Below are 27,642 nucleotides of genomic sequence, written 5' to 3'. Positions count from 1 at the left end.
GGAAGATCAATAAAGATGGAGATAGGATATAAAAACAAAAACCAAAACCACAAAACATTAAAAAAAAGTTTACCATGTATGAGATACTCTTATTTATATACAACTTTATATTTGTGTACATACATACATACATAAAAAATGCACAAGACATTTTAAAAGTGATTTTGTTTTAAAAAAATTACTGGTTCAAAATCATGCAAGGACTATTTATGATATAAATAATATATAACAGATTTCATTATAGTCCAGACTCTACTGGCAGACATGGGGCTGAATTCTAACTTTGGGACTGCTTAGCTATGTGACATTGGGCCAGTTATTTATATTCTTTAAGCTTTAATTTCCTTATCTGTAAAACTGAGATCATAATAGTACTTACACTTCACGAAGTTAATGAGACAATACATGTAAAATTTTCACAGTGCTTGGTACTGTGCTAAAAAATTATTGGCTATTATTAGCCACAATATTAAACAATTTATTTCTGGATCTAATACAAACCCTAAAGATAGAATTAGTGTCTCAGAAGTAAATGCATATTGTTTTTAGGTATTTATTATCTTTTACTACTCTCCTCAGTTCTTAAAAGTTTTCTCAGGAAGTCCTGAGGTTTTCACCTAGAGCTTGTAATTTAGATAATCAAAAAAACTGACCACAGCAGCAAAACAAATGCAGCAGGGAAAACAGTTAAAATTAGCTCCTTAGGAACATTAGGAACACAGTATGTGAGAAACCTTTATATTTGTTAAGTTTTTAGAGTATTTTAAAATTTCAAATTTTTAGCAGTTACTTATACTCTTTAAGCTTCAGTTTCCTTATCTGTAAAACAGAGATAATAATAGTACCTACTTCATAAAGTAAATGAGATTACACATGTAAACCACGTAACTCACTATGCTGTCATATATACTTTAAAATCTTTATTTGCTGGATAATTTTACTTAAGCAATGTCTTACTACTCACACCTTATTTTAGAAAAACATAGTGTATGTTAATATTAACAGCCTAACATCTCTGGTATGATATTATAGATTTTCCATATTTAATATATTGTTCTATTATAAAAATAAAATATATTTATAAAATATAAAAAATTAAAAGACTGTATGAAAAATATAAAGCATATCAACAATTTCCTTAGGTGCCATAAATGGACCTCTGTTAGAGGCTACTGGCTCTCAATTTTGGAGAATGACCGAGGTTGACTATTGTTCCTTATTAATGTGCATTAGATGGCAAGTAATGCTAGTCTTTGTGTGCTTCAAGCAATGGGTATCAATTTTTATATTTATTATATTATAAATGACAGACAAATGAAAAGTAAATTCAGGACCCAAAAGATAGTAAATTTCTCAAAGAGAGGAACTCTGCTTCATTCATTTTGAGATCTTAACAATAGCTATAACATTTAGTAAGCATCTACTGAGGGTTTGGCTTGAGGAGTTTACAGCAAAATGGAACCTGAACTTTATTTATGTCAGACTTGATGTTTATAGATCACTTGCTACAAATAGTACATATATCTAAGTAAATGACACACTTGATCGTCAGTGAGAATGTGGTTGACACATGTGAACTCTAAATTTAAAGCACTTAATGTTTTATGTAAGATACAAGAATAAGACAGCTCTATACTTACACTACATTTAGTGGTAAGGTATGGTTGCATAGTCATTGCATGTTTAACCATGAGCTGGGGTCTTATTTTGCTGAATAAGAACAAAGTGGTTATGCAAGCTACCAATCTTCCAGAATTCACACCTTTATTGTCAGAGTCTGGAAAAACAAACAGAGAAATAAGACACTAAAATATGACAAGGTAGTGGAAATTATACAGAATATTATTTAAATTACTTAATATGATCCCCTAAATAGGTCCAGTATAGGCCTCAATATAATTAATAGTTCTTATGATACTAGACTTTCTCCATCTCATTTTTCCTTTGATATAGAAATAACATATACTCAAGATAAAGAACAAGAGGCCATGCTCTCTATAGAAGGCAAGTTTTATACTAATGGAAATTGGGAAGCTTAGGAATGGGCTTTTGGGAATAAATGTCGTATTGGTTTTATCTAAAATCAATGGGCTGGGTGTGATGGCTCACACCTGTAATCCCAGCACTTTGGGAGGCCATCACAGGAAGAAGGCTTGAGTCTAGGAATCTGAGATCAGCCTGGACAACACGCGAATACTGCATCTCTACAGAAAAATAAAAAATTTGCCCGGTGTGGTGATGTGCACTTGTAGTCTCAGTTACTCGGGAGGCCGAGGTGGGAGGATTGCTTCAGCCCAGGAGTTCTAGGCTGCATTGAGCTATGATTGTGCCACTACACCCCAGCCTGGGTGACAGAGTGAGACCTTGTCTTTAAAAAAAAAAAAAAAAAAAGGAAGTGAATATGGGAAAAAAAGCAATTTAGCTGAGGTGAAACTGTGTTTAAGGGTACTGGTACAAAAAGAGACGTTGCTGCAGTAGAAGAATGTTAAAAAATGGGAGCAACAAACAGAAATTGGAACAATGCTATAAGACAGCTCTAAACAAAATGCTGTTCAGGTGGGAAGAAAATGTTGCTAATCAGGAAATACACTGGTTCTTAGGAAACAAATTTTTAGAGGAAATTAGCAACTTTTTAACATTAAGGGACATCAGTATCACCCCTAAATTCCAGGATGGGGAAAAATAAAAAAACGGAACAAGGAGATAAAAAGAAAAAAAAGAGGTACACATGGAAAAAAAAAAAAGACTGCATAAAAAATATAAAGCATATCAACAACTTCCGTAGGTGCCATAAATGGACGGCTGTTAGAGGCTATTGGCTCCCAATTTTGGAGAACAACTGAGGCTGACGTTGTTCCTCGTTAATGTGCATTAGATGGGAAGTAATGCTAGTCTTTGTGCGCTTCAAGCAATGGGTATCTATAACTATATCTATCCATGTATCTATATATACATATATATATATATATTTTTTTTTTTTTTTTTTTTTTGAGACGGAGTCTTGCTCTGTCACCCAGGCTGGAGTGCAGTGGCATGATCTTGGCTCACTGCAAGCTCTGCCTCCCGGGTTCATGCCATTCTCCTGCCTCAGCCTCCCAAGTAGCTGGGACTACAGGCGCCCGAAACCATGCCTGGCTAATTTTTTTGTATTTTCAGTAGAGACGGGGTTTCATCGTGTTAGCCAGGATGGTCTCAATCTCCTGACCTCATGATCCGCCCCGCCTTGGCCTCCCAAAGTGCTGGGATTACAGGTGTGAGCCACCACGCCTGGCCCAATTTTTATATTTCTTAAGTAATCATTTATTTATAATTGATTAAAAAATTTCAGATTTGTGATTGGTGAATAATGTGAGATAATATAAAATACTAAGTACTTAAATAATTTGTGATTTTAAACATTTTAATAAATTTCTAGCTCAAGATTAAGCAAACTTTATGTAACAATTATAAATAATAAATATTAGGAATGTAATATAAATCTTTAAAAAACATTTTTATAATAGCTAAAACAATTTCATTTTGAGAGATAATTTTATATGACTTAGAAGATATCAGTTTTGTGATGAGTATCATTAGCTAGATACATATTAGCCCCTGGATTTTTACTCCTATTCAATATGACATCTAAAATTATAATATGCTATTAAAAGATATGTGGAAGAGGTGAGGCCCATGCTTTTATTACAATGCTCTAGATAATCTTAGTCAATCTTAATATAATCTAGGATGCAACATCAAATAGATATCTATATAACAAAAATGTATTTCATTTAAAAGTGAAGTAATCATTAGACAAGCAGAGCCAGAGGCAAAAATGAGAAATATGCTCAAAATATTTAAAAATATCTTATAAAATCAACTAAAGATCAATATATATATAAAATGTCTTACCAGCTAGAGATTCCTCATATTTAAGAATGTGCTCAACTAGGTTATCAACAAGTTGAGTACAAGCTTTCTTCACAGGTTTATATGAGGAATCCTCTTCGGACTTCAACAACTATATATATATATATATATACACAAAAAAGAAAAAAAATCCCGGTATAATTATTCATTAGGCAATAATAATATAAACACATTGAAAGTGTCCATAAGTAACATACTTTTCAATTTGTCATTAACAATTTAATACTCAAAGTGCAAATTAATAAAACAAAAATATATGTTTAAAAATATCTTATAAACCAGTAATTTATCAATACTTTCAAACAATTTTACTATAAAGCACTTAAATTGCTGTGTAAGACCTAAGGTAATATGTGAAAGATGTAGAAAAGATGACCTTCCCTTTCTCCCTATTCCAATCAAAAACACAGTATCACATAATACTAGTTGAATTATTTTAAATAATTAATAACTGCATCTGAATTGCACCTTAAAAGGCAATTATAAAACATAATGGTAGATTTCTTTTCTGCATTATCCTTTGCAAAATCACAAACAATGCTAGAAAAGTGTTATGAATAATGAGATGAGGATAGAGCTCATTCTAAATATAGCTAAAAAGTAAAACCAATCTAATCTTTCATAATCAAAGGTCAACAGAAAAGTCATAAGGTATATCTGTTTTCCTAAGAAAAGCTAGCTAATCTAATTCTGGGGATATTGAAGGAATCTAAATGTGTATTTGATTTCTGTGAAGAGTTCCACTGCTGTTAAATATAACTTTCTCTGCAATAATGGAAATGTTCTATATCTTTGCTGTCCGATATGGTTTCCAAGAGTCACATGCAGTTATTAAGCACTTGCAATGTACCTACTGTGACTGAGAAATTAAAATAAAATAAAATAAAAATTGAAATTAAGTTAACATTTAAAAAAATGCATGTGGCTTATAGTTGGGCACAAGCTTGGGCAGCACAAGCTTAAACTTTCCCCACAAGATGCATAAATGATTAAAACAACTGACAGCAACCAGAGTAACATAACACACACACTGCCCCTTTTCCTCCAATTTGAAGAAATAAATAAAGCAGACAGCTTCAATGTACTAGGTTTCAACTATGAACCACAAATTCTTCCTCTGCCTCATTCTCTAATTTCCTTAAAGCAGCTATTAATATCACATTCTAGTTTGGTCTTTTCTGAGACAGGGTCTCATTGTCACTCAGGCTGGAGTGCAGTGGCACAATCAAAGCTCACTGCAGCCTTGCCCTCCTAGGCTCAGCCTCCCACACAGCTGGGACCACAGGCGTGAGCCATCGTGCCCGGCTTATTTTTGTACAGTTTGTAGAGATGGGGTTCTCTATGTTGCCCAAGCTGGTCTCAAACTCTTGGGCTCAAGTAATCCGCCTGCCTTAGCCTCCCAAAGTGCTGGGATTATAGGCATGAGCCACCATGCCTGGCCTAGCTTGGTCTTTTATTTAACGGCAGGAGTAGAAAACTATCCTCTCTCATCCTTGGTTTTTCCTTTTTCATTTCCAAGGCTTCAGGTACACACAAAAGAATTAATCATAAACTTTGATTCATGACACACTGTTGCCACTCGTATATGCCCTTTTAATTTACTAATAAATAATGGCATACTTTGAATCCAAATCAAGAACACGAATAATTTTAATATCTTGTATCTCCCAATGTGCTCCTTCCCTCATCCCATTTTCCTGTTTCACACTTAAGGTAACCACTATCAGAAATTTACCATCTCCTTGTTTTAAAAAAAAGTATAAGCTGTATGCTATTTATATTTTTCTTTGATTTTCCACTTTCTAAAAAGGTAGTATACTTGATGTAGTCTTCTGAGATTTGCTTTTTTCACTCAACATTATGCCACTATGATCTAGGTTGTTGCATACAGCTGTATTTTACTTATTTTCACTGCTGTACAACACCCCACTGTGTGCCTATACCTTAATTCATTTATCCACTCTTTTGTAGATAGGTTAATCCCAATTTTAGTACAATAAGCACTCTTGTATATGCCTCCTGATGCAAATATGCAAGATTCTTTTGTGTGTATATATACTTGAAGTCGAATTGCTGGGTCATTGGATACATGCATTGTTCAACTTCAAAAGATAATGCTTTTATGAGATAATTTTATGAAATCATTTTTCAAGTGGCTGTAATACTTTCTCAATTATTATCTGTATTAAAAGACACTACCTGATCCCTCTTTTCCATTACTTGTGATTGTCTGACTTCTCCATTTTTGTCAATAAAATGGTGTAGAATGTGGTCTTGATTTGTATTTCTTACTTTACTAATGGGGTTGAACACAGTATAGGCCCTATATGCTATTTTCTCCATGAAATGCCTATTAATGAACTTTACCTATTTTTCTACTGGGACTCTTGACTTACAATGGTTTTGTAGGAGAGGAGTTCTTATGTATTTATTCTCGGTATTAATTGTTGGTTATATATGTGCCAAATATCTTTTCCCATTTTGTGACTTGTATTTTCACTTTCTTCAATCTTTTAAGGTTAATGGTTTTTGTGACTTGTTTAAGGCATCCTTTCCTACCCAGAGATCAAAAATATATTCAGGCTGGGCAAGGTGGTGCATGCTTGTAGTCCCAGCTACTCAAGAGGCTGAGGTAGGAGGATCACTTGAGCCTAGGAGTTTGAGTCCAGCCTGGGCAACACAACAAGACCACGCCATTAAAAAAAAAAAAAATATATATATATATATATATATGTGTGTGTGTGTGTGTGTGTGTGTATATGTATATATACACACACATATGTAATTAAAAATTTTTTTCTCCTATATTTTCTAAAAGTTTTAAAGTTCTCCTTTAATCTATATGGAGTTGATTTTTGAGCTGAAGTAGGAATCTTTTTTTTTTTAAATTCTTATGGACAGTCAAATATCCCAACCCCATTTACTAAACAGTCTATCTTTTCTCCATCATCTGCAGTGCCACTTCTGTTTTATAGCAAGCATATTCTATATGTGTAAGCCTGTTTTCTGGGATCTCTATCCTGTTCCATTGTTCTATTTAGTACTAATCTACTTATTACTGCTCTTAATTATGTAATGTATCTTCGAAAATAAGTCCCCATATTTTGTAAGGCAAGTCAGTGCCTCAGCTTTTTTCAGAAATTATTTAGTTATTTTTACCTTTTCTCTGCTTTTCCATATACATTTTACAATCACCTTGATATATTTAAATTTTTTTATTCATGATTTGAAGAAAGCTCAGAGTTTCCCATTTTGCATTATTTTCATTTTAGGTTTTGTAGTTTTATCTGTCAGATTAAGGAATTTACATTGTATCCTTGTTTATTACAAGTAATCATTCAAGGATATTGAATTTTATCAAAATTTTTTCTTGCCTACTCTGAAATGATTTCTTCTACTTTAATGTTAACCTACACACATATATTAGCCATGCACTTATAATATAAATAAGAACTAATCAAGGCGCATAAAATGTTTTTAAAGTATAATTTAGTTTGCTCATTTAAAAAATATCTTTTAAAGGTACCAACATTCTCAGTGATACAGGTACATTTTTTACACCATCTTAATATTACGAAAAATTTCAGCCAAACAAAAGAGTTGAAAAAAGTTTTATCATGAACACTCTCTAACGACCATCATCTAGATTCTACCATTAAAAACATTTTTGGTGTGTGAGATAGAGTCTCACTCTGTTCCCCAGAAGAAAGTGCAGTGGCACAATCATAGTTCACTGCAGCCTAAAACTCCTGGGCTCAAGTGATCCTCCTGCCTCTGCCTCCCACATAGCTGAATCTACAGGCACAGGCCACAATGCCCAGCTAATTTTATTTATTTATGTTTTTCAGAGATGGGGTCTCAGTACATTGTCCAGGTTGGTCTAAAACTCCAGGCTTCAAATGATCCTCCTGCCTCAACCTTCTAAGAGGCTGGGATTCTGGGTGCAAGCTACTGAGCCTGGCTCCTGGATCCTACCTTTAAGATTTTTTCTGCTGGGATGAACACACACACCACACACACACACACACACACACCCCACACACACACACGTATACATGTATGCATATGCATACACACACACCTATATCCATTTTACTTTCAATGCATTTCAAAGTAAACTGGAGACTTCAGTATACTCCGTTTTTTCCTTGAGATAAAATGTACATGCAATAAAATGCACAAATTTTTAGTGTACATTTGCTCAGTTTTGTCAAATGCATTCACCACTGTAACTCAAGTCCCTACACCAATATACAGAACAGTTGTTCTCAATCGTTAACTTACATCTGAATCATCTAGAGAGAGACTGTTAAAATACAGAATGATGGGCTCTACCCTCAGAGTTACTGATGAATTAAGTCTGGAGTAGGGCCTAAGAATTTGCATTTCTAATAAAACTCCAGGTAATGCTGGTAACCTTTAGAACCACTGATAGGGACCATTACTATCATCCCTGAAAGTTCCCTCATGTCCTTTCCCAGTCAATCCCCAGCTCCCTGCAGCCACTCTTCTGATTTTTTCCAGTATAGATTAGTTTTACCTCTCCTAGAATTTTGTATAAATGGAATTATAATATGTACTCTTCTACGTAAGGCTTCTTTTACTCTGCACAATGTTTTCATTATTTATCTATGTTGCTGTATGTATTAATACCCTGTTCCTTTTTGATGTGGAGTACTATTAAATTGCATGGGATTGTCATAGTTTATTTATCCATTCACTGGTTGATAGAGATAAAATATTTTATTGTAAACTCGGAAAGATCTTGCTCTGGATTACAAAAGGACAGGAACAGATGAAACAGGTTACTCTTAACTGTTTTTCATTGCCTGTATTTTCCTTACAAACTAGAAAAGGGCCAGTCTTAGATCTTAAGTAATTAAAATGAATGGCACTGTAAAATCTATTTAATTTTTGTGTACCCATCACATGGCTATCAATGTGTTTTTTGAAGAAGACTGTCATAAAGGGCTACTCAATTTATGGTAGTGGTTTAAACTAACTGGAGTACATTTTAGAAATAAAAAAAATGTGAGGACCTTCAGGACAGAAGTTAATCTTCCACATCCTACTGAAAAATGCCAAAAAACTATGAATTGTTAAAGGTTATAAAGGAATGATAGCACCATACATTTAAAAATGACATACTGGCCAGGCATGGTGGCTTGCGCCTATAATCCCAGCACTTTGGGAGGCCAAGGTGGGCAGATCACCTGAGGTCAGGAGTTCAAGACCAGCCTGGCCAACGTGGTGAAACCCCGTCTCTACTAAAGATATAAAAAAATTAGCCAGGCGTGGTGGTGGGTGCCTGTAATTCCAGCTACTCGGGAGGCTGAGGCAAGAGAATCACTTGAACCCAGAAGGCGGAGGTTGCAGTGAGCGGAGATCGTGCCACCGCACTCCACCCTGGGCGACAAGAATGAAACTCCGCCTCAAAAACAAAAACAAAAGACATACTAAAAGCTTGAGTAATATAGTGACATCCTGTCTCAAAAAAAAAAAAAAAAAAAAGCTAAACATGGTGGTGCATGCCTGTGGTTCCAGCTACTTGGGAGGCTGAGGAAAGAGGACTGCTTGAGCCAGGGAGGTTGAGGCCACAGTGAGCCATGATGGTGCCACTGCACTCCAGCCTGCACGACACAGCGAGACCCTGTCTCCAAAAAAAAAAAAAAAAAAGATACACTAACATAATTATTTAGACAATGAACAGAGTTTAGTACATGTGGGAATTTGAAGCTATTTTAGTAGTACTTCAAGTTTCCCTAAAAAAAAATTCAATAAATGGGGAGAGTCAATGATCTACAAAAAACAAACAACAACAACAAACCCCAAAAACCCAATCCAAAAATAAAAATTAGAAATATCTGAAATTGGACAGAATGCAATGCACACATATGTGCTCATGTAAAAACAGCATGTTAATTATTCTGGACTCAAGAATTTGTAATAACTCCAGCAGTCCATTCTTTATATCCTTCCTAGCTTTTCTTAACATTTATGCATACATGTTATAATTGCTCAGAGTAGTTATGTCTCTGTCATATATATATATATGAGTTTGCTTTCTTTCACTAAACCAAACTCTGCTAGTATAAGGAAATATATCACAAAGTCACAATATCATTGGTAAACTAAGTTGCTGGCAGAAACTAAAGTAGGAAAGCATAGAATAGAGAGCACGAATAGGATGGATAAACTAACTTACTAACTAAATAAATGGGACTAGAGAATAAAGATACAAAGAATGTACAAGTAAAACTATCATTGTTAAGAGATTATAAATCTGGTCATGTCCCTTCTGCTTCTAATTTGCTAATACAAGATGACATTATTGTAGATTCTTTTTAGTAATCCTAAATAGTGACATTTCTGATAATTACATTGAATTCTTACTTGATCATTTATAATAACTATCAAATGAAATATATGATTTAGAGCCTTTTAGAAATCATGATGTACCTTTTGGGATGGCTGACATAAACTTAACTAAGGTGGTCATAAGGTTCTATGATATAGAGCTAACTATTTGATTTAGGAAAGAAATGATGCCAAATATATCATGTAAAAATATGAAATGAAAGATGAGTTAAGAAGACAGTCTAAGATTACACATTGAAAACACCATGAAGGTTTTTTAAAAAAGACATCTTAAGAAAGTAATGTACTACTTTTACCACCACACCAAAATGGCTAAAGTTTTTAAAAAAGTGACAATAATGAGAACTGGTGAGGATGTGGAGCAAATGGAACTTTCATACACTGATGGTGGAAATGAAAAATGGTTTAGCAATTTTGGAAAAACATTTTGGCAGTTTCTCACTCACCATATGACCCTGTAATCACATTCCTGGGAATTTACCCAAGATAAATGAAAACATACATCTACACAAAACCTTACACACCAATATTCACAGAAGCATTATTCATAACACCCCAAACTGGAAAGAACCCCAAAGTCCACAAAATGGTGAATGATAAAGAAATTATGATATATCCACACTACTGAAACTACTCAGTAATAAAAAGATATATTAATATATTAGCAACAAGAATGAATCAACATTCTAAGTTTAAAAAGTCAAACACAAGATTACATACTGTATGACTCCATTGATAGGAACAATGTACATGAAAAGGTACAACTACAGTGAGAAAAAGTAGATCAATAGTTTTCTAGGGCCAGGAAGAGAGGATCAACTGCAAAAAGGCATTTTAGGGTGAAATCCTGTATGTTCATTGTGTTGGAGGTTACATGACTGTATATCATCACTTAAATTCATCAAAGATCAATCACTGAAAATGAGACAACTAGATATGTGCTTCCTGCTGTGATGCAATAATATTCAACACCACCTATGAGGTATTTGTCTCCTATATTAAAAATTGAACTTTAATCATATTAAGCCTCTAGATTTCACTAAGAGTTTACTTGAAAACTAGTGGATAGAAGAACAACTTAAATGACACCAGAAAAAAAGTGAATTATTAAATCCAGAATGTGGGAGATTCTACAGAAAAACATACAAGTTGCATGAGAAAAGGGAGGTAAGGGGCAAACTAACATAAGAGACTTAAGAGTATATCAACCAAAGCAACTGCAAACCAACTATAAAAATACATTTTTGAGACAGGAAAATATGAACACTGAATAGGTATTAGTTATGGAATAATGCATTATTATTCTGATATAAATGATAATTTTTTTTAAAAGTCATCTGCTACAGATAGATAGATGCTAAAGTATTTATGAATGAGATAATATAAAGTTTGGCATTTGTTTTAAAGGTATTACAGGCTGGGCATGGTGGCCCACGCCTGTATCTCAGCACTTTGGGAGGCCGAGGTGGGAAGATCACCTGAGGTCAGGAGTTTGAGACCAGCCTGGCCAACATGGCGAAACTTCATCTCTACTAAAAATACAAAAATTAGCTGGGTGTGGTGGCAAGTGCCTGTAACCCCAGCTACTTGGGAGGCTGAGGTAGGAGAAACCCTTGAACCCAGGAGGCGGAGGTTGCAGTGAGCCGGCCAAGATGGCGCCACTGCACTCCAGTTTGGGTGACAGAGTGAGACTCTGTCTCAAAAAAAAAAAAAAAAAAAAAAAAAAAGTATTACAGAAAACAAAAGAAGAAAGAAAGAAAAGGAGAAAACCAGATAGGGGAAGGATAGCTATAACAAGACTGGGAAAATGCTGATAATTTTTGAAGCTGGGTGATGGATATTTCTGCCTATGTGAAATTTTCTAAAATAAAAAATTTAACAATTCATAGGGAGATAAACATTTCTATTTATGAAACTTAAAAAAAAACCCACTAGTTGTGGTTTGATTCTGTACTACTAAAGGAAATTCTATGCATAACATACTAAATCATGTAATTATATTTTTAATGCAATATATTGATCCATTTATAAATCTTGTATCTATTAATCACAGAGATTAAAGAAAAACATAATTATCTGGAAAGAAAGTAAGATAGAATTTTAGTTAATGATTCAGAAAACTTACTTCTACAATAGACAACTGAAGGCCAGGCGCAGTGGCTCATGCCTATAATCCCAGCACTTTGGGAGGCCGAGGCAGGCAGGTCACCTGAGGTCAGGAGTTTGAGACCAGCCTGGCCAACATGGTAAAACCCCGTCTCTACTAAAAATACAAAAATTAGCCGAGTATGGTGGTGGACACCTGTAATCCTAGCTACTCTGGAGGCTGAGGCAGGAGAATTGCTTGAACCCAGGAGGCAGAGGTTGAAGTGAACCAAGATTGTGCCACTGCACTCCAGCCTGGGTGACAGAGTGAGAGAGCGAGACTCCGTCTCAAAAAAAAAAAAAAAAAAAAAAAAACACACAATCAGGCAACTGAATTAATTATAGAAATTAACAAAATCATCCAGCCTAACATATAGAAATAAATTTTCCCTACCAAAAGAACTAAAAAGGTTCTTTTAAATCATACAGTCAAAAAAAAAACCAAAACACTAACCTATTAAATTTTAGGTTATCAGGAGTCAAAAGAACACTCACGTTTTGAAGGAGTTGCTCAAACCAGTCATATCCAGTATCTCTGCATGCTGCAACCTAAGGGTGATGAAAAGAATCAAAATTAGAAGTATATTTAAAAATCTGAATAAAATATGCTTTTGTTATGCTTTAGCCTGAAACATGTTTCAATTTTCTCAATTCAAAAGTTTATTTTTAAAGTAAACTATTTTTTCAGTAACACAACCATTTACCAACGTTACAGAACTTTATTCTAAAAATATCCTGGAAAACATTGAAGAAATTAGTTTAATGTATTGAGGTTTAATATGGCACTAAATGTTTAAAGTGGCATAAGTTTAAAATGGCACAATAACTTGAACTACACTCTGTGAGGAAAATCTGTAATATCTTAAACATTAAGAACAAAAATATTTTTCTTATTACCCTTCTAGATGGCACATTTTAAAGACATCAATAGAAATGTAGAAGATGATGTGATTGAATATACAGAATTTTTCTTTCTTTTTTTTTTTTTGAGAAGGGATCTTGCTATTATATTGCCCAGGCTGGAGTGTAGTGTCTATTCACAGGCATGATTACAGTATACTGCAGCTTTGAACTCCTGGTTCAAAGATCTCTTGATCCCCCGTCTCAGACTCCTGAGCAGCTGGGATTATAGGCATATGCCACTGTGACTGGAAAAAATTTCTTATATTAAAAACACAAAATGTATAGCTTATGCATAATAAAAAATGTAGCTAATCCATATTCATAATTTCTGAAAAAGGCATTACTATCTTTGCAGATTATTACCCTTGGGCAATTGTATCTGTTCTTCCATTTCTCCTTTCCCTCCCTGTTTTTAATTGCTGGAGGAATAGGAAAATCTCAGTATCAGTGTTTACATCAATTAATGCCAAGAAGTAGGGCTATATGGAAACATCAACGACATGTTACTTGCATCCCTTCAGCATCTCCAGAAACATAAAGTAAAGGCAGCAGTACGAAATGTCAAGATTAATGAAATATCTCATTATTGTCTCTTCCTTCATAAGAAATGTAGGCCTCAATTAGGTCTGGATCAACAGTGACCACACCCTTGTTCCAGTCCTTCTTACCACATCGGTAATGTTTAAAATTTTCCTTGTCATTGCTTCTTTGTCATTGTGTGGAGTTGGAGTAAACCAGAGTTTCTGGAATGTTTCATTTACTAATTTCTAGAAGGAAGAGAAATTTCAAATTAACTAATTATAACAAATACGGCAATTTCACAATTCCAAATTCTCATTAGGCCCAACACAAAGCTATAAATAACTAATCAAAACACAAATTGCCAGGAATTTCTGGTATTAATTTCCTCAGTTTTTTCTAAAACTACTAATTTCTCAAAACTATAAAAATTTTCAATTTGGTAAAGATTTTAAACAATACGAATGGGTGATACTATCCCTAGCCTAGAACTTCTTCATACTATACACTCAAATGTTTATGATCAAACTAAAAAATATATTTACTGCTTTTGGAGAAGAAGTTGTTACAGTGTTTGCTAAACTTAAAAAAAAGGGACAATTATACATATTATTATATATAAATGTAAATTTACTAATGAATTTAGGACTCAACTTAAAAAAATTTTTTTATGGATACATAATAGCTGTACACATTTATGAAGTATATTTGAACTTTTGATACAAGCATACAATGTATAATGATCAAATCAGGGTAACTGGGGTATCTATCCATCGCCTCAAGCACTTACCATTTCTTTGTGTTAGGAACATCCTATTTCCATTCTTCTAGTTATTTTGAAATGTACAATAAATTATTGTTAACTATAGTCACCCTACTGTGCTACTGAACACTAAATTTTATTCCTTCTAGGTGTATTTTTGATAACTGTGAACCAACCCCTCTTTATTCAACCCCTCACAACCCTTCCCTCCCTCTGCTAACCATCTTTCTATTCTCTATCTCTATGAGATAAATTTTTTTTAAGCTTCCATGCATGAGTGAAAATATGTGCTATTTTCTGTGTCTGGCTTATTTCACTTAATATAATGAAACAAAGTATTTATTTAATAATTTAGAAAACTAAAAACATTTGAAAATTAAAATAACCCCATGAGAAACCTTTGAATATAATGCAATCTCTTATAATAACAATCAATAAATCAATCAACACACACATGCACATTTTTTGAGATGGAGTCTCACCCTTGCCCAGGCAGTAGTGCAGTGGCAAGATCACAGCTCACTGCAGCCTTGAATTCCTGGGCTCAAGTAATCTTCCTGTGTCAGTCTCTAGAGTAGCTGGAACTATAGGCATGCTCTACTATGTCTGGTGAAATTTTTAAAAATTATTTTCATCATTTTATTTTTTATAGAAATAGGATTCTTACTATGTTGCCCAGGATGATCTCCAACTCCTGGCCTCAAGCCATTCTCCTGCCTTGGCCTCCCAAAGTGCTGGAATTATAGGCATGAGCTACTATGGCCAGTCTTAAATAAATATTACCACTGAGGAATTGGTTGGTTAAAATCAGATTATAATAATTAATATAAAAATCTAGAAACAAAAAAAATTAAAGTATGTATTTTTCTTAAGTTTATAAACTAAAAACGATTCATTGTAAAGTGTTTGGATATATTTAAAATCAACATTGAGGTGCAATAAACATTTAACTTATTTTAAATATTAATGAAAAATAAATTTAAAACAGTCAACACTACCTTAATGCCCTCTTCATCATTGACTCTGCGAATCATTTTTACACACATTTCTGTGATTTTTGGAAATGTTGGTTGTTCAATACAAATGTCTCTGAGAATCTTTATTACTCTTTTCCTGACACTGATACCAGTATCCTAAAAACAGAAAGGTATTTTTAAGTGTCAGAAAAATTGAGATGCCTAGTGTGTGAAATTAGAAAATAAGTATCCATACGCCGTATATTCACTATTTGTTAAAATGATAAACACATTTGACATATTTGCTTTTTACATGCTTTCTTACTGCTACTATAAACGTGTTATTTTATTATATTGTCTTTACTTTTAAAGTATGATATCTAAGACATAGAAACATATTTTATAGGTAAGCCCTGGACACAAGACTAGAAGTATACGCTTGTCAAAATTAAATGAGAAAACAAACATAAGCTTTAGAATAGTGTCTGGCACTTAAACAGCACATGAAGTATCACTTAAAAGTAGACTTCATAAAAATGTTTAACCTGAATCTTATCAAACCTTTGGCACTATCTTATGGTTACTTCTTTTTTTTTTTGAGATGGAGTTTTGCTCTTCTCGCCCAGGCTGGGGTACAATGGTGCGATCTCAGCTCACTGCAACCTCTGCCTCCTAGGCTCAAGCGATTCTCCTGTCTCAGCCTCCCGAGTAGCTGGGATTACAGGTGCATATCACCACGCCTGGCTAATTTTTGTATTTTTAGTAGAAACAGTGTTTCACCATGTTGTCAGGCTGGTCTCGAACTCCTGACCTTGGGTGATTCACCCGCCTCAGCCTCCCAAAGTGCTGGAATTACAGGCATGAGGCACTGTGCCTGGCCTATCTTATGGTTTATAAGAGATACAAAACACAAGTTAAATTAAATGAAGCATGGGAAGATAACAAAACCGATCAGGCCTTTTTAATCAGTCAATGTCATATGGGATGTAAAAAAAAAGAATAAGAAAATAGTCTTCAATTTTAAGACATGACCCCCAAATGCAATGTATTACCTTTGACTGAATTCTGATTCTTAAAAAAGAAGAATGAAAAAACATTTTTAGGACAACGGAGGATCTAAGAACTAGTATTCAGATGATACTAGAGTGTTAATTTGGGTGAGATAATGGTTTTGTTTATATAGCACAGTATCTTTTTTTGGTGTTACAAACTGAAGTGTTCACAAGAAAAGAAGTAAAAAATGTTTGACTTAAAATAATTTAGCCGAAAGTACAGATGAAGTATGGAGGTAGGTACAAGGGTGTTCACTGTACTATTTTTCTTTAACAAACTTTCATACTAAAGAGTTTTAAAAATAAAAAGCATCATACATGAAGTGTGCAAAATTATTAATCTCCATTATGTGATTTTAGCAATCCCCAAAATATTTTAGGATATTTTACTAGGGTTACAAATACCAGAGTTTATTAGATATGTGGGAATCCTGTTGATTTTACCCTTCAAAAGATGGAAGCCCTAAGAAGGAAAAAAATTTTTCCAGCTTTTCTTTAAATTATTTGTTTCTCAACCAAGATTTATGCCTAGTTGAAGCTAAAAATGACTCTATACTTCTGTCATACAATGTTCTGATATAAGGCCAAGGGTGACAAAATAAACTCTTGTCATTGAGGTAATACTTAATTTTGTGCACTAGTGCATCTATGTTGAGTTCTACAATAAGTCAATATGCCTGCAATGGGTAGTGTGGAGATTCCACAGATATTTCCTAATGCCAATGTTTCCTTTCATTTTTCAGAAAAATGCTTCAGAGCCAGAGAATTCCATGATGTATGTAGAACCTCTTTAGTTTGCTCTTAAACCTCAACGAACTTTTGGGCTTAACTTGTAGGTATCTGAGCTCATCATTAATCAGCTTTAAGGAAACAAGAAGATGCACCTAAGGGATCCAAAAATACTGTCAGGTACCAACGTTCTGTACGTGTCTCTCACTGAAATAATTCTTCCTATTTATATATATACATACATAAATATATACATAAAATCACTCTAGATTCTTGTTCAAAAACATTTAACTATCCCATGTGGTTCCTATCATCTACTCATTGTAAACTGGTATAATTAAAAAGAAACAGCAACTGAAAAAAGGAATCCAATTATTACCAATGATTTGTTTTATGATATTGCAAGGGCTATTCTTAAAAATATGTACTTGTTTAGAAAGTGGCAATAGTTCATAAATTAGACAATATAAATATATAATTGGTACATTTATTTTTCTAACTTAACACTTTAAAACAAAACATGATGCATGAAAGGCAAAATTATATTCATGAATCATTATAAAAATGACAAACATACCAATATTCTTTCAATCAGCATATCATAATACTGTTCAGCAAGCTGAGGTCGACAAAGGACAAATCGACCTAGTAATTCTACTGCTGCTTCTCGGACACTAGTCGAATTATCCATCAATCGTCCATGAACACCTCGTTGCATATCAAGCTAAAGAAAAATGAAGAGAAAAAAACAATTTATACCTAAATAGAGTGAATATTCCAATTCGAATAGAAAAGAAAGAATCATTTTTGCTCTTTACCCTTGCTAGAATACTGGGGTCTACAGCAACAACCTCAGACAAACACTTCATGGCTTTTGTTCGAACAGCAATTGCATTTTCACCAAGAACTCGTAGTATCTGCCAAGCAAACATTGACATTTTTGTAAATTTTAGAATACATAAAATTTAATTAAAAATAGCATGAAAACATGCAAAAGAAAACAAATCTATTATTTACCTCTCTTTAATCTGTATATAAATGAGTAAAGGATCTTTCCTAATGATTCAAAGTTTAACTTAAAGATCAGTACAGGTGTTAAGCGTACAGTCCATACTTTGGAGCCTTTCGTTTATCCAATTAAACCTGATTTTTAATTGTTATGCTTCATTTGCAGAACCTGTAGTCCCACTAAAACCTTGCTATGTGTAACTTGAATCAAAGATATTTAGTATCATTCAAATCATAATTTGGTAGTTGAATGTTTTGTATTTTATTACTTTATTTTTTGGGATGGAGTCTCGCTCTGTCGCCCAGGCTGGAGTGCAGTGGCGCAATCTCGGCTCCCTGCAACCTCCATCTCCCGGGTTCAAGCGATTCTCCTGCCTCAGCCTCCTGAGTAGCTGGGACTACAGGCACATGCTACCATGGCAGCTAATTTTTTGTATTTTTAGTAGAGACAGGGTTTCGCTGTGTTAGCCAGGACAGTCTTGATCTCCTGACCTCGTAATCTGCCCGCCTTGGCTTCCCAAAGTGCTGGGATTTAGTTGAATGTTTTTATAATGTCACTTACTCTACTGATACTGTATGTGTGTGCATTCATACAAATATATATTTGTAAAACAAGAATATGTAAAAGGGATGTAGAACAAGGACTTTCTTTTTTTTTTTTTTGAGATGGAGTTTCCCTCTTGTTGCCCAGGCTGGAGTGCAATGGCACGATCTCGGCTCACTGCAACTTCCACCTCCCAGGTTCAAGTGATTCTCCGGACTCAGCCTCCCGAGTATCTGGGATTACAGCCGTGTGCCACCTCGCCCGGCTAATTTTTGTATTTTTAGTAGAGACAGGGTTTCACCATGTTGGTCAGGCTGGTCTCGAACTCCTGACCTCAGGTGATCCACCTGCCTTGGCTTCCCAAAGTGTTGGGATTACAGGCGTGAGCCACTGCACCTGGCCGGAGAACCTAAAAACAGATACTACATCTATGATCTTTTAAGTATCTGTACTCAACAATGAATGATATTATATACTGCTCACAAGCATCCAGAATCAGAAAAATCAATATCACTGTAAAAGGAATTCTTATCCAGTTTACCTGTGTCAAATAAATATCAAAGCTCTGGGCAAACGGCCTCATGGAGGCCAAGTATCGAACAATCAAGCAAGCATCATCATAGTCCACAGTATCAGAGTTCATCCTGCAACAAAAAGTCATTAAAAATTTATTTTTCTTTTTTTGTAACTTAGGTAAATAGATATCAAGGAGATAAATGTAAACTGTTTTCTCCTTGGATCTTACTTTAATGTGCTAAACTGAGAAGGTGTGGTTTTGATAATGCTTCTAAGAAACTTTTTTCGGTTTTCAGCTCGATGCATAATTTGGCCAGTTGTCTCAATTTCCTTTGCATGATGTGTTCCTTCAGATGATTCTTCATCTTTTTGTGATTTCATTGCTTTTTCTGTTTCCAGAGTTGTGTCTCGAAACCACTGGGCTATATAGAATTTACGAGAAAACTGGAAAGAAATTAGACAGACTTGAGCTTGATGAAATTAGCAACAAGATTTCCAAGTTAATAAAGTTAGAGTGCTCACATTACAGGAATACAAATATTAAAGTTTACTTTAAAACAACTTCCATGTGATAAAAACAGATTTTAAGAAAGCCAGAAAATATAGAATATCCTAAATGTTAGAAAACTTATTATTTTACTATGTTCCAATACTTACATTAATGAAGTCAAGATAATTTGATAAACACAACTGTATTAAACATAGAATACTATTATCAACTACTTAATCAAGGACAATATCATGACAAAGTTAAACAGATGATGGGTCAACTAGGAAAGTTTAAAACAAATTGATAAAATGCTGAAGGTAGAAGACTTCATCTGTTTTCAAATTTTGCCTTAGTTCTCCAAGAAACACAAAGACAATTGTCACTGAAATAGTTTAACACTGAGACACACCTGTAAATCTGTTCCTTTGAATACAAACTGAAAACCTACAGTATTTGGCTGAAGAGCTTAGTAGTATCCCATTTCTTTCAATTGCATATCACATCAGTTAAAAAATAAAATAAAATATCTCTATGTATAATGTTCTCAAATAATAGTTTATAAATTTTGTACATGAACCTCTTATACTAATATTTTGGTTACGTTGTGTAACATACATGAAATAGAAGTAAAATTATATTTAAAAATGTACATATAAAAATCCAATAGTTTATTTCTACAGGCTTATAGATCATCTCATGTACCACTCGGCCCATACTCACTCTCAGAACCAATGACCTAGCCTAGTCTCAAAGATCACTTACGGAGAGACTTCCAAATATTTCTCTTGTCACACAATTTTAGTACAGTACAGTATCTGTAACCAGAATTCCATATAAGACAAATCAACCCAAAGCATTCTTTTCTGTTTAGATTATCAAGTATCCTTTTGTTTTGAAAATCAATATTCCAAACAACTTAAGTTTTCCTCTTCATCATGCTACCTCCCAATTTTCTTAAACCCAATTTAAATAAACATGTAGTATCTCCAAAACAGGGGAAAAGAATCCTACCACCAGTGAAGGATCAGTCTCAGTGTTTTCATCCAAGTAATCAAGCAATGCTTTTTGTAATTGTTGGATTTCATCTTCCCCTCCTGAAACCTATAGAATAAACCAAATAAGAACAAAAAAGATATTACTGGTGTGCTTTAATAAATCATCTAATTGTAAACACAAATCTGAAGGAAAAACTGATATTAAAAATGAAAATACAACCACAGTAACTAAAAGGAAAAAACAGAAAAATATTATTTCCGAAAAATATTATATATTGATAGCTGAAGTTTGCCTTTTTTGTTTTACTTTTTTTGAGATGGAGTTTCACTCTGTCGCCCAGGCTGGAGTCCAGTGGCACTATCTCGGCTCACTGCAACCTTTGCCTCCTGGGTTCAAGCAATTCTCCTGCCTCAGCCTCCCTAGTAGCTGGGACTACAGGCATGGTCCACCATGCCTGGCTAATTTTTGTATTTTTAGTAGAGACAGGGTTTCACCATGTTGGCTAAGCTGATCTCGAACTCCTGACCTCAAATAATCCACCCTTCTGAGATTACAGGTGTAAGCCACTGCGCCTGGCCATTATTTTTATGAACCATATGTCATTTTTTAAAAAAAGAGCTCATAGGTAGTTGACAGAAAAATGATCAGAAAAATGTGTTAAATCTTCAGAGGTAGGAAGAATTTCCTTTTGGAAATATGTGTTGAGAGCCATAAAAATTTACAAATGATCCTTCCCCTTGAGCTGCACAATGTATAATCAACATAGCCATACATGGCAATAAGAGGTTCCAGGCCCACTTTAAGAAATACAGAAAGTCATCCAGTAACTAGATCTTGGTTTCTCCATTACAATTCACCAACAAAAGGAACCAAGATTCCTAGGAGAAACAACTGATCCCAGGGCAGGGGTAGAGAAGGTAAAAGATCTGCCTGAAACACCTTTTTGTTCTAGAAAGCCCTCAAATTATGATGGGAATATATCAAAAGGATATAAAAGCCAGCTTCAAAGGGTTCTCATTGATCAAATCTAGGATGATTTGAGCATTAAAATAATGATGGCAACAAATTATAATTTACCAGAGTAGGTACTGTAGTATCATATCAGATGTTAATATTGTATTAATGATAATTTTTTGCTTTTGATAATTGTACTATAGATATTTAAGTGAGAGCTCTTGTTTGCAGAAATATACACTAAGCAGTGGCTCCCAAGTTTCAGCATTCATTCATTCATTAGAATCACCTGGAGGGCTTGTTAAACCAAGAGTTTTTGATTCAGTAGGTCCGGGGGGGTCCTAAGAATTTGTACTTTTGTTAGAAATGTACTTGTTAGCTCCCAGATGATTTCAATGTTGGTGCTACTTGTCAAGGGGATCATACTTGGAAAATCACTGCATTAGAGAATTCAGGGGTAATGAGGGAATCATGTCTACAACTTAACTTCAAGTGGTTCGAAACAAAATTTAAAAAAAAATGCATATACAGACACACATACATCTATATTTTGAAAGATGATAAAGGAAATTTTGTAAGTTGTCAATAATTGAGGAATTTGCAAGAAGCTTTTATGGGAGTTCTTAGTACTATTCCTACAATTTTTCTCTAAGGTTGAAATTATTTCAAAACACGAACTATAGCTAAAAAAAAATTAGAGGCATTTCTACCAACATGGATATGATTATGAGCATAAAAAAAGACTAGAAAAAAATGAAAACAGAAGTTGTATATAGTAGGATTAGAAATCATTTCTTCACCAATTTTCTCAAGTAACTTTATTACTACCACTTCATCCACATTAAAAAAAAAAAAAAAAGGCAATAAAACACTTTTTCCCCCAAGATGAAAACTCTCTAATGTAATAAAGTATAAAAAAGCTCTCCTCACACCTTCTTGGTATGAGAAGATACATAACATTCAAAAGTACAAAACAATCTTATTGGGTATGCTAAATCACCATTCAGTAAATTAAAAACTTAAATAAAATTTATGTTAAATCAAATATAAAACAGCATTATACATTATTAAGAGTACTTCACAAAAAGAAAGTAAATGATTTATATGAACCATTCAGAAGTCCCTGTTAGACTAAATAATTCATTCTCGGGTCTTAAAATTTCTCACTGGGGCTTTGAAAAGCAACTTTTAGAAGTAAAAATCCTATTTTGAATCCACACAAAATGAAATGCAAAACTAATGTAAGGACATGCAAAGAAAATAACTATTATTCATTCCCATAATTTTAATCTTTTATCTTAGTACCTGTTTTAAAATGCGTTCTATAGATCCTTGATCCATTTTGCTTGTAACAGCATCTTTTCTTAGCCGTGCAGCAACAGTTCCAAGGTAATCAAGAGATGCCACTCTTAAAGCCATCTCTGTTGACTTGTTACTGAACTGATGAACCTAAATATCAAAATAGTTTTTGATTGAATAGATTTATAATGATATATTTTAAATAGCAATTTATCATATAAATTCCCAATCTAAATTGTATAATTTAAAATTTAAACTTTTTTTCCTGTGATACTGTCCCATAAAGTCATTTTTGCTTTTTGATTTTCTGGAATCTGAACATTTTCATGTGACTAAAAAAATTACAGATTAAACTTCCTTAAGAACAACATAACTCATTAAATATGCAGGCTCAACTGTATTATTTGCACAAAATGTGGTATTACTGAGTAAAAATTTCTTAGGGTAGAATTCTGATGCCTATGAAAAGTTATTATAGTTTCCGAATAATATTAACATATTTTCCCATTCACAAAAAGGTCCCAGAAGCTTTGTAACAATGTGTATTGTGCAAGTTCAAATGTAGTTTAAAAATAAAGAGAGTCACAACATTTCTTTGCATTTACCTACTGCGTTACATGACGACTACAAAATGCCATACATTTGTAGAAATACTCTTAAAGATGATAAGGAGTCTATATTAATCATTTTCTTGCTTTGAAATGAGTAACTTATGACTCAGTGTTGAGATGCTTTTAACAATATAACATTTCCAAAAAAAAAAAAAATTGTTAAAGCACTGTTATCTTATGTAATGAAATGAAAGCACCAAACTTCACAACATTTGAAAATTTTCTACAAGGTACTGACAATATTGTGTACAGTTATGCACATGCAAAAAGAGATGCAATGTTCATATTTCCTTACACATTTTTAAAGAATTCATCATCTGTGAATCAGAGTACATCCTCATTATGTTGTCTTCTAGTAATCTAATAATCTTTAAATGCTATACTCTTACCAACAGTCTCCCTAACAAACTAAGGAGTAGTTCAGCAGCTGGCCATTCAGGCTTATTGACTGTTGAAAGAAGGTCTTGAACAAAATTTTCAAACAGTGGTCTGTAATCTTCTTCACCTTGCTTACTACCACATCTGTTCAAAGACAAATAATGAAAAGGATGTCAATTTAGGTGACACATGTCAGTCATCTGTCTACCAACATGATGGAAATTGTTAGCTAAGTTTTCTTTTTTCTATGTTTAGTAACAAAATATATAAATGTACATTAAATAAAATATGGTTTAAAATGAGTCTATTTCACAAACTCCACTTTCTCCTTAATTATAGGGAATTCATTTATTAAGCAATACTAATACTACTTTCTTGCAAGTGAAACACATTTAAAAAAATGATCACTGTTTTTCTACCTAAAAGATCACCATAAATTCTTTATTTTTTTGAGATGGAGTCTCACCCTGTCACCCAGGCTGGAGTGCAGTGGCATGATCTTGGCTTACGGCAACGCTCCACCTCCCGGGTTCCAGCGATTCTCCTGCCTCAGCCTCTCAAGGAGCTGGGACTACAGGCGTGCACCACCATGCCTGGCTAATTTTTGTATTTTTAGTAGAGATGGGGTTTCACCGCGTTGGTCAGGCTGGTCTCCAACTCCTGACATTGTAATACACCTGCCTTGGCCTTCCAAAGTGCTGGGATTACAGGTGTGAGCCACCACACCTGGCCAAGGTCATCATAAATTCTTATGGAGGCTGGGCCGGGCGCAGTGGCTCACGCCTGTAATCCCAGCACTTTGGGAGGTCAGGGCAGGCAGATCACCGGAGGTCGGGAGTTCGAGACCAGCCTGACCAACATGGGGAAACCCCGTCTCTACTGAAAATACAAAAATTAGCTGGGCATGGTGGTGCATGCCTTTAATCCCAGCTACTTGGGAGGCTGAGGCAGGAGAATCGCTTGAAGCTGGGAGGCGGAGGTAGCAGTTAGCTGAGATCGTGCCATTGCACTCCAGCCTGGGCAACAAGAGCGAAACTCTGTCTCATTAAAAAAAAAAAAAAAAAATTCTTATGGAGGCTAAATAACATCTCTTCACAAACTTTCCTATTCAGGTACAATACGAAAATTCTCCAAAATTTACTGAAGACAAATTACAGAATTTCAATCTAGTACTTTAATTTCTGGAGTCTAACATATAAGCAAATTCACAAAATTTTAGATTTTTTTCTCCCGTGTAGTCCCATCCCAATTTTAGATTTTTAATACTCCAATTGCCTCATTTTAAAGATCAAGAAACCAAGTGTCAGGAAGATGTATTCAAGGTTCAGATTATGGCAGGAAATTGGATTCATCTTTTTAAAAAAATGAACTATTCTCTACACTGTGGAAAAGAAAAACCAGATTTATATTAATTTTACTCACTTTTTAAGGAAGATGGAGAGGAAGTTTTGGGCTGTTCGCATAGCTGTTTCATAAGAGTTAGTAATGACAACATCCTGGTCAATCTAGAATGAAAAAAAATGAGTTTATAAAGATACAAGAAATAATAAGTTAGCCCTGTTGCTATTGTCATGTTATTACTGAAGAGGGGTAATATATTTAAATACTAAAATGCTTAAACTATTCCATTATATATAATGAGAGAAGCCAAAATTAGCACACTAAGCATATTTTAAAACTTTATAGAAACAAATAAAAATACAGATAGAGTGTTATTAAAATAATGTAAGAGTAACATATGTGGTTAACAAATTTAATATCAATAGTTGTTTATCATAATCCTGGTCAGAACAGAAAGAAATGGATTGAAAATAAAAAAAGAATTTAGAAAAAATATGTCAATCTCAAAGTTTAAGACACACATAATCCATACAATCAAAAAAAAAATTCAACGCCTTCATCAGAAATTTAAAGATTAAGATATAAACAGTCAATTCACAGTTATAAAAATACAACAGACAAATAACTATAGGAAAAGGGGCTCAAGCTCACTAATAACCAGGAAAATGCAAAATAAGATGGGTATTTCTCAATGACCATAATTTTAAGTAAGCAGTAGGGCTATAAACTGAAACACCACTTTAGTAAGCAAATTGACAACTTCCAGTAAATTTAATGCACGTATACTATCTTAATTTTACTTCTAAGTGTATCTAGACAAACTTTTGCTTTAAGTTGTGATTCTATGATATGGTGTTTTTAACTCAAGTAAAATACAATCTAGTATGAGTTGTATGTATTAAAAGCAATGTTGAGTGAAAAAATTAGCTGTAAATATGTCACTGTCCTTTACGTAAAAATGAAATACTTGTATATAAAATTTACTTAAAAATAATTAAAAGAAAGAAATAAACATATTCATCATACTTGTCACCAACGGTTAGGAAAGGAAGACTAGAGACAAATAATGGGATTGGGATGGGAGAAATAAAGAGGATCTGAACTTTTCAGAGAGTACTTGACTTTCTTTCTTTCATTCATTCATTGTTAGACAGGTTCTCATTCTGTCATCCAGGCCAGGGTGCAGTGGCACAATCTCGGCTCACTGAGTCTCAATCTCTCAAGGCTCAATCGACCCTCCTGTTTCAGCCTCCTGAGTAGCTGAGATGACAGGTGCACAACACCATGACCAGCTAATTTGTGTATTTTTTTGTAGAGACAGAGTTTTGTCATGTTGCCCAACTGGTCTTGAACTCCTGGCCTCAAGCAATCTGCCCACCTTGACCTCGCAAAGTGCTGGGATTATGGGCATGAGCCAAAGTGCCTGTCCAGTTATTAATAATTATTACATATTTATTATTATTCCCAAAAAGATACACACATATGCTTGGCTCTAACAGTAGATAAACAAAATTATTTGTTTCTCTTAAACTTTTGTTGAGGTAAAAGTATACACTTGGAAAAATTCTAAACATCTCCAAAAGCTATAAAACCAAAAGCAAATCGTCGGCATGAGCTACCTATTAGGGAGGGAACAAACTCATTTTTCCACATGAATTTAATGTTATTTATAATCCTATGTTATGTATTTATATATGGGTTTAGTTCCCCTAATCTGAAAATATGAAATGCAAAATGCCCTAATGAATATTTCCTTTGAATATCATTTTGGTACTCAAAAAGTTTCAGATTTTAGAGCATTTCCGATTTTAGATTTTTGGATCAGGGATGCCCAACATGCATATATATTACATATTGTATTACTCACTTTCACATTTAATATCTCACTGACCGTTACAACCTGGTATAGCAGTTTTGATAAGTATTATCACCTCCATTTTACAGCTGAAGAATAAACTCAGAAAGATTAAAATGATTTATATGTTTTATGACTGATAGATACAACAGAACCAGAACTCAACTCTTCCAACACCATGTCTAGTGCTCTAAAAGGACCTTAAAGCCCAGCCATGAACCTCTAATTAAGAACATCAGCTTTGGCCAGGCGCAGTGGCTCCCACCTGTAACCCCAGCACTTTGGGAGGCTGAGGA

General features: G+C 34.1%; 1 protein-coding gene across 3 annotated transcripts in view; it reads right to left on the bottom strand.

Annotated features, from left to right (window-relative positions):
- The window catches only part of NIPBL (NIPBL cohesin loading factor), a 187,159-nt gene that overhangs the window by 25,195 nt on the left and 134,322 nt on the right, over positions 1-27,642 (bottom strand). For all 3 annotated transcript variants that reach the window (XM_019013452.4, XM_019013451.4, XM_055367729.2), the window contains 13 exons: positions 25,573-25,655; positions 24,162-24,294; positions 23,168-23,311; positions 20,924-21,013; positions 19,652-19,866; positions 19,448-19,550; positions 18,173-18,271; positions 17,932-18,078; positions 15,616-15,750; positions 14,004-14,102; positions 12,928-12,981; positions 3,892-4,000; positions 1,641-1,777 (listed from right to left, as the gene is read on the bottom strand). In XM_019013452.4, the coding sequence (XP_018868997.3) occupies positions 1,641-1,777; positions 3,892-4,000; positions 12,928-12,981; positions 14,004-14,102; positions 15,616-15,750; positions 17,932-18,078; positions 18,173-18,271; positions 19,448-19,550; positions 19,652-19,866; positions 20,924-21,013; positions 23,168-23,311; positions 24,162-24,294; positions 25,573-25,655 (1,548 nt within the window). The remainder of the gene's footprint in view (positions 1-1,640; positions 1,778-3,891; positions 4,001-12,927; positions 12,982-14,003; positions 14,103-15,615; positions 15,751-17,931; positions 18,079-18,172; positions 18,272-19,447; positions 19,551-19,651; positions 19,867-20,923; positions 21,014-23,167; positions 23,312-24,161; positions 24,295-25,572; positions 25,656-27,642) is intronic.

Source organism: Gorilla gorilla, chromosome 19 (genome assembly GCF_029281585.2).
Source record: "Gorilla gorilla gorilla isolate KB3781 chromosome 19, NHGRI_mGorGor1-v2.1_pri, whole genome shotgun sequence".
NCBI lineage: Eukaryota > Metazoa > Chordata > Mammalia > Primates > Hominidae > Gorilla > Gorilla gorilla.
The sequence above is the reverse complement of the archived record's forward strand: the minus strand, read 5'-3'. Positions and strand labels throughout refer to the sequence as shown.